Source organism: Salmo trutta, chromosome 9 (genome assembly GCF_901001165.1).
Source record: "Salmo trutta chromosome 9, fSalTru1.1, whole genome shotgun sequence".
NCBI lineage: Eukaryota > Metazoa > Chordata > Actinopteri > Salmoniformes > Salmonidae > Salmo > Salmo trutta.
In genome coordinates, this window is record NC_042965.1 from 48,059,769 (window position 1) to 48,068,208 (window position 8,440).

The 8,440-nt window shown below is 48.1% G+C and overlaps 1 protein-coding gene and 1 long non-coding RNA gene across 2 annotated transcripts in view; one reads left to right on the forward strand and one right to left on the reverse strand.

The window, feature by feature from the left end:
* Positions 1-8,440, forward strand: part of dapk1 (death-associated protein kinase 1) — a 178,713-nt gene that overhangs the window by 111,938 nt on the left and 58,335 nt on the right. The window contains 1 exon segment of the mRNA XM_029763893.1: positions 5,414-5,533. Coding sequence (XP_029619753.1) covers positions 5,414-5,533 — 120 coding nt within the window.
* LOC115200683 (uncharacterized) lies at positions 5,672-6,319 on the reverse strand. The gene is made up of 3 exons (XR_003879584.1): positions 6,274-6,319; positions 5,933-6,040; positions 5,672-5,722 (listed from the first exon to the last, which is right to left on the reverse strand). It is a non-coding gene; the product is annotated as an uncharacterized LOC115200683 (long non-coding RNA).

Below are 8,440 nucleotides of genomic sequence, written 5' to 3' on the forward strand. Positions count from 1 at the left end.
GTAGGATGGAGGGTAGTGTCTGGGTAAGATGGAGGGTAGTGTCTGGGTACGGTGGAGGGTAGTTTATGGGTAGGTGGGAGGGTAGTTTATGGGTAGGATGGAGGGTAGTGTCTGGGTAGGATGGAGGGTAGTTTATGGGTAGTGGGGGGTAGTGTCTGGGTAAGATGGAGGGTAGTTTATGGGTAGGGTGGAGGGTAGTTTATGGGTAGGATGGAGGGTAGTTTTTTGATGGAGGGTAGTTTATGGGTAGGGTGGAGGGTAGTTTATGGGTAAGATGGAGGGTAGTTTATGGGTAGGATGGAGGGTAGTTTATGGGTAGGGTGGAGGGTAGTTTATGGGTAAGATGGAGGGTAGTTCATGGGTAGGGTGGAGGGTAGTTTATGGGTAGGATGGAAAGGTAGTGTCTGGGTAGTGGGGGGTAGTGTCTGGGTAGGATGGAGGGTAGGTTTTGGGTAGGATGGAGGGTAGTTTATGGGTAGGATGGAGGGTAGTGTCTGGGTAGGATGGAGGGTAGTGTCTGGGTAAGATGGAGGGTAGTTTATGGGTAAGATGGAGGGTAGTGTCTGGGTAAGATGGAGGGTAGTTTATGGGTAGGATGGAGGGTAGTTTATGGGTAGGATGGAGGGTAGTTTATGGGTAGGATGGAGGGTAGTTTATGGGTAGGATGGAGGGTAATTTCTAGGGGTAGTTTATGGGTAAGATGGAGGGTAGTTTATGGGTAAGATGGAGGGTTGTTTATGGGTAGGATGGAGGGTAGTTTATGGGTAAGATGGAGGGTTGTTTATGGGTAAGATGGAGGGTAGTTTATGGGTAGGCTGGAAGGGTAGTTTCTGGGTAGTGGGGGGTAGTGTCTGGGTAGGATGGAGGGTAGTTTATGGGTAGGATGGAGGGTAGTTTATGGGTAGGCTGGAAGGGTAGTGTCTGGGTAGTGGGGGGTAGTGTCTGGGTAGGATGGAGGGTAGTTTATGGGTAGGATGGAGGGTAGTTTATGGGTAGGATGGAGGGTAGTTTATGGGTAGGATGGAGGGTAGTTTATGGGTAGGATGGAGGGTAGTGTCTGGTAGGATGGAGGGTAGTGTCTGGGTAGGATGGAGGGTATCGTCTGGGTAGGATGGAGGGTATCGTCTGGGTAGGATGGAGGGTAGTGTCTTGGTAGTATGGAGGGTAGTGTCTGGGTAGTATGAAGGGTACTGTCTGGGTAGGATGGAGGGTAGTGTCTGGGTAGTGGGGGGTAGTGTCTGGGTAGGATGGAGGGTAGTGTCTGGGTAGGATGGAGGGTAGTGTCTGGGTAGGATGGAGGGTAGTGTCTGGATAGGCTGGAGGGTAGTGTCTGGTCCTAGGGCTCAGGTCCTCTGAGAGAAGAGAGAGAGAGGGCGAGAGAGAGTTAGAGGGAGCATACTTAAATTCACACAGGACACTGGATAAGACAGAATAAATACTCCATATATAACATAGCCCTACACAAACTATTGCAGCATAAATACTGGAGGCTGAGACAGGAGGTGTCAAGAGACACTGTGATCGCGTCTGACGATACCCCCAGACAGGGCCAACCAGTCAGGATATAACCCCACCCACTGCCAATGCACAGCCCCCACGCCACTAGAGGGAAATCTTCAAGCCACCAACTTACCACCCTGAGACAAGGCAGAGTATAGCCCACGAAGATCTCCCCAACGGCACAAGCCCGAGGCAGAGAATCCCAGTGGAGAGAGGGGAACCGGCCAGGCAGAGACAGCAAGGGCGGTTTGTCGCTCCAGTGCCTTTTCGTTCACCTTCACACTCCTGGGCCAGACTACACTCAATAATAGGACCTACTGAAGAGATCAGACTTAAAGGTTGAGACCGAGTCTGCGTCTCTCACATGGGTAGGCAGACCATTCCATAAAAATGGAGCTCTATAGGAGAAAGCCCTGCCTCCAGCTGTTTGCTTAGAAATTTTAGGGACAATAAGGAGGCCTACGTCTTGTGACCGTAGAGTACGTGTAGGTATGTACGGCCGGACCAAATCGGAAAGATAGGTAGGAGCAAGCCCATGTAATGCTTTGTAGGTTAGCAGTAAAACCTTAATCAGCCCTTGCCTTAACAGGAAGCCAGTGTAGAGAGGCTAGCACTGGAGTAATATGATCACATTTTTTGGTTCTAGTCAGGATTCTAGCAGCCGTATTTAGCACTAACTGAAGTTTGTTTAGTGCTTTATCCGGGTAGCCGGAAAGTAGAGCATTGCAGTAGTCTAACCTAGAAGTGACAAAAGCATGGATACATTTTTCTGCATCATTTTTGGACAGAAAGTTTCAGATTTTTGCAATGTTACGTAGATGGGAAAATGCTGTCTTTGAAACAGTCTTGATATGTTCGTCAAAAGAGAGATCAGGGTCCAGAGTAACGCCGAGGTCCTTCACAGTTTTATTTGAGACGACTGTACAACCATCAAGATTAATTGTCAGATCCAATAGCAGATCTCTTTGTTTCTTGGGACCTAGAACTAGTATCTCTGTTTTGTCCGAATTTAAGTGTAAAACATTTGCCGTCATCCACTTCCTTGTGTCTGAAACACAGGCTTCCAGGTAGGGAAATTTTGGGATTTCACCACCACCGTTTCATCAAAATGTACAACTGTGTATCGTCCGCATAGCAGTGAAAGTTAACATTATGTTTCCGAATGACATCACCAAGAGGTAAAATATATTATGTATTTTTTGTTGTTGTTGTATTTATTATATGCTGCCAAAGTGAAAACAATAGTGGTCCTAAAACGGAACCTTGAGGAACACTGAATTTTACAGTTGATTTGTCAGAGGACAACCCATCCACAGAGACAAACTGATGCAGATAAGATCTAAACCAGGCCAGAACTTGTCCATGTAGACCAATTTGGCTTTCCAATCTCTCCAAAAGAATGTGGTGATCGATGGTATCAACAGCAGCCCTAAGGTCTAGGAGCACGAGGACAGATGCAGAGCCTCGGTCTGACGCCATTAAAAGGTCATTTACCACCTTCACAAGTGCAGTCTCAGTGCTATGATGGGGTCTAAAACCAGACTGAAGCATTTCGTATACATTGTTTGTCTTCAGGAAGGCAGTGAGTTGCTGCGCAACAGCTTTTAAAATTTTTTTTTGCGGAATGGGAGATTCGATACAGGACGATTTTAGTTTTTTATATTTTCTGTGTCAAGGTTTGGCTTTTTCAGGAGAGGCTTTATTACTGCCACTTTTAGTGAGTTTGGTACACATCCGGTGGAGAGAGAGCCGTTTATTATGTTTAACATAGGAGGGCCAAGCACAGAAAGCAGCTCTTTCAGTAGTTTAGTTGGACTAGGGTCCAGTTTGCAGCTTGACGGTTTAGAGATCATGTGTCAAGAGATATAACATTAAAACATTTGAGTGTCTCCCTTCATCCTAGGTCCTGGCAGTGTTGTGCAGACTCAGGACAACTGAGCTGTGGAGGAATATGCAGATTTAAAGAGTAGTCTGTAATTTGCTTTCTAATGATCATGATCTTATCGTCATAGGTCATGAATTTATCGCTGCTGAAGTGAAAGCTATCCTCTCTTGAGGAATGCTGCTTTTTAGTTAGCTTTGCGACAGTATCAAAAATACATTTTAGGATTGTTCTTATTCTCCTCAATTAAGTTGGAAAAATAGGATGATGGAGCAGCAGTGAGGGCTCTTCAATTCTGCACGGTACTGTCTTTCCAAGCTAGTCGGAAGACTTCCAGTTTGATGTGGCGCCATTTCAATTTTCTGGAACCTTGCTTCAGAGCTCAGGTATTTTCTATATACCAGGAGCTAGTTTCTTATGACAAATGTTTTTTGTTTTTAGGGGTGCGACTGCATCTAGGGTATTACGCAGGGTTAAATTGAGTTCCTCAGTTCGGTGGTTAACCGATTTTTGTACTCTGACGATCTTGGGTAGGTGGAGGGAGTCTGGAAGGGCATCTAGGAATCGCCAATGACATGTTTTTCAATTTGTCAGATCTAATGGTGGGAAGCTTTGGCGTCTCAGACCCCGTAACGGGCGGAGGAAAGACCAGAGGAGGCTCGGCCTCTGACTCCGACTCGTTGCTTAATGGGGAGAACCGGTTGAAAGTTTCTGTCGGCTGAATAAGCGACACCGGTTGAGCATTCCTACAGCGTTTCCCTCCAGAAGCCATGAGAAAGTTGTCCGGCTGCGGGGACCGTGCGAGGGGGTTTATACTAACGTTACTATCTGTACTTGCTGGTGGCACAGACGCGGTTTCATCCTTTCCTACACTGAAATGACCCTTGCCTAACGATTGCATCTGGCGCTGGGCTTGCAGCACAGCTATCCTCGCCGTAAGGTGATCGTTCTCCTGTATATTATGAGTACAGCGACTGCAATTAGAAGGCATCATGTTAATGTTACATCTGGTGGAGGTCGTGTAGAACCATGTCCAGATAAAGCGTCCGGGATGAAAAAAGGTGATGAAGGGGGAAAATATATATATAAACAATAATTAATAAGTAAAAACCGTGAAGTTGGCAGGTAGAAAAGTAACGTTAGCAACAAACCGCAGAGCAGCACGTAAACCAAGTCCACAAGACCGGAAATGATGTCAAAACGGATATTTACTAACACCCCCCCTCTCTGTCTGTCCCTCCCCACCCCCCCTCTCTGTCTGTCCCTCCCCACCCCCCTCTCTGTCTGTCCCTCCTCACCCCTCTCTGTCTGTCCCTCCTCACCCCTCTCTGTCTGTTCCTCCCCACCCCCCTCTCTGTCTGTCCCTCCTCACCCCCCCCTCTCTCTCTGTCTGTCCCTCCCCACCCCCCTCTCTGTCTGTCCCTCCTCACCCCCCTCTCTGTCTGTCCCTCCCCACCCCCCTCTCTCTCTGTCTGTCCCTCCCCACCCCCCTCTATCTCTGTCCCTCCCCACCCCCCTCTCTCTCTGTCTGTCCCTCCCCACCCCCCTCTTTCTCTGTCTGTCCCTCCCCACCTCCCTCTCTCTCTGTCTGTCCCTCCTCACCCCCCACTCTCTGTCCCTCCCCCCCCCCCCCCTCTCTGTCTGTCCCTCCCCACCCCACCTCTCTGTCTGTCCCTCCCCACCCCCCCTCTCTCTGTCTGTCCCCTCCCCACCCCCCTCTTTCTCTGTCTGTCCCTCCCCCCCTCCCTCTCTCTCTGTCTGTCCCTCCTCACCCCCCACTCTCTGTCTGTCCCTCCTCACCCCCCACTCTCTGTCTGTCCCTCCTCACCCCCCTCTTTGTCTGTCCCTCCCCACCCCCCTCTCTCTCTGTCCCTCCCCACACCCCTCTCTGTCTGTCCCTCCTCACCCCCTCTCTCTCTGTCTGTCCCTCCCCCCCCCCCTCTCTGTCTGTCCCTCCCCACCCCCCTCTCTGTCTGTCTTCCCCCCCATACACCTGCTGGAAACAAAATAACCCCTGTGGTGTGTCAATAGGATGAGGAAGACTCCTTTGTGATGAAGGCTATAATCCATGCAATAAACGACAACAACGTACCTGGCCTGCAGCACCTTCTGACTTCACTGACCAGCTATGACCTTAACCAGCCCAACAAGGTGAGAACACAGCTCTCTCTCTCTGTCTGTCTGTCTGTGTGTCTGTCTGTGTGTGTGTGTTCTCTGGGCTGCTCAGAACACCTTGTTCAGGAATCAGTCTCTACTTCTCTGGGCTGCTCAGAACACCTTGTTAAGGAATCAGTCTCTACTATCATACTAACCCTGTCTTCTCTGGGCTGCTCAGAACACCTTGTTAAGGAATCAGTCTCTACTATCATACTAACCCTGTCTTCTCTGGGCTGCTCAGAACACCTTGTTCAGGAATCAGTCTCTACTTCTCTGGGCTGCTCAGAACACCTTGTTAAGGTATCAGTCTCTCTGGGCTGCTCAGAACACCTTGTTAAGGTATCAGTCTCTACTATCATACTAACCCTGTCTTCTCTGGGCTGCTCAGAACACCTTGTTCAGGAATCAGTCTCTACTTCTCTGGGCTGCTCAAAACACCTTGTTAAGGAATCAGTCTCTACTATCATACTAACCCTGTCTTCTCTGGGCTGCTCAGAACACCTTGTTCAGGAATCAGTCTCTACTTCTCTGGGCTGCTCAAAACACCCTTGTAAGGATCGGTCTCTACTATCATACTAACCCTGTCTCTCTGGGCTGCCTCGAAAACACCTTGTTAAGGAAGCATCTCTACTATCATACTAACCCTGTCTTCTCGGGGCTGCTCAGAACACTCTTGTTAAGGAATCGTCTCTACTATCATACTAACCCTGTCTTCTCTGGCTGCTCAAGAACACCTTGTTAAGGAATCAGTCTCTACTATCATACTAACCCTGTCTTCTCTGGGCTGCTCAGAACACCTTGTTAAGGAATCGGTCTCTACTATCATACTAACCCTGTCTTCTCTGGGCTGCTCAGAACACCTTGTTAAGGAATCGGTCTCTACTATCATACTAACCCTGTCTTCTCTGGCTGCCAGAACCCCTTGTCTACTATCATACTAACCCTGTCTTCTCTGGGCTGCTCAGAACACCTTGTTAAGGAATCAGTCTCTACTATCATACTAACCCTGTCTTCTCTGGGCTGCTCAGACACCTTGTTAAGGAATCGTCTCTACTATCATACTAACCCTGTCTTCTCTGGGCTGCTCAGAAACACCTTGTTAAGGAATCGTCTCTACTATCATACTAACCCTGTCTTCTCTGGGCTGCTCGAACACCTTGTTAAGGAATCAGTCTCTATATCATACTAACCCTGGTCTTCTCTGGCCTGCTCAGAACACCTTGTTAAGGAATCCCCAGTAGTTGGTTAATTAGTACAGGGGAATGAGCCGCTTTATCATGATAATTCAATCAGAGTCCCAGCACAGATCTGACACACATGCCCCACACACACACACACACACACACACGCACAATGTCTACACACACACACACGCATGAACAGCATGCACACACACCCACAAGATGGCACCTACCTGATGGCCACCGTTTTGCTCCGACCCAACTTTGCTATTTCGTTATTATTTTGTTGTTTATTTTTACAAAGTGTTTCCGCTATTATTTCTTACATCCATAAACAACTCTTGAACATCAGTTGGCAGTTACTTACCCCAATTCCGGCTTCTACTTCGACTCATCTGCCCTCGGCGCTCTCTGTAATTCCAACCCAATTTTCAGCTACCCAAGAGAAACGCCGGCGTTACAGAGGTAAGGAGGGGGGGATCCTGGTGAGATTAAGGTGAAGGAAAAACCGGTCGGTCACCTCTTCCCTCCATTCTACTGGCTGATGTACCAGTCACTAGATAATAAGATGGAGACCTCGATCGTCCCTCCATTCTACTGGCTAATGTACCAGTCACTAGATAATAAGATGGAGGACTGATCGTCCCTCCATTCTACTGGCTAATGTACAGTCACCAGATAATAAGATGGAGGACCTCTGATCGTCCCTCCATTCTACTGGCTAATGTACCAGTCACTAGATAATAAATGGAGGACCTCTGATCGTCCCTCCATTCCTACTGGCTAATGTACAGTCACTAGATAATAAGATGGAGGACCTCTGATCGTCCCTCCATTCTACTGGCTAATGTACAGTCACCAGATAATAAGATGGAGGACCTCTGATCGTCCCTCCATTCTACTGGCTAATGTACAGTCACTGGATAATAAGATGGAGGACATCTGATCGTCCCTCCATTCTACTGGCTAATGTACCAGTCACTAGATAATAAGATGGAGGACCTCTGATCGTCCCTCCATTCTACTGGCTAATGTACAGTCACTAGATAATAAGATGGGAGGACCTCTGATCGTCCCTCCATTCTACTGGCTAATGTACAGTCACCAGATAATAAGATGGAGGACCTCTGATCGTCCCTCCATTCTACTGGCTGATGTACAGTCACTAGATAATAAGATGGAGGACCTCTGATCGTCCCTCCATTCTACTGGCTGATGTACCAGTCACCAGATAATAAGATGGAGGACCTCTGATCGTCCCTCCATTCTACTGGCTAATGTACAGTCACTAGATAATAAGATGGAGGACCTCTGATCGTCCCTCCATTCTACTGGCTAATGTACAGTCACTAGATAATAAGATGGAGGACCTCTGATCGTCCCTCCATTCTACTGGCTAATGTACAGTCACCAGATAATAAGATGGAGGACCTCTGATCGTCCCTCCATTCTACTGGCTGATGTACAGTCACTAGATAATAGATGGAGGACCTTGATCGTCCCTCCATTCTACTGGCTGATGTACCAGTCACCAGATAATAAGATGGAGGGACCTCTGATCGTCCCTCCATTCTACTGGCTAATGTACAGTCCACTAGATAATAAGATGGAGGACCTCTGATCGTCCCTCCATTCTACTGGCTAATGTACAGTCACCAGATAATAAGATGGAGGACCTCTGATCGTCCCTCATTCTACTGGCTAATGTACAGTCACTAGA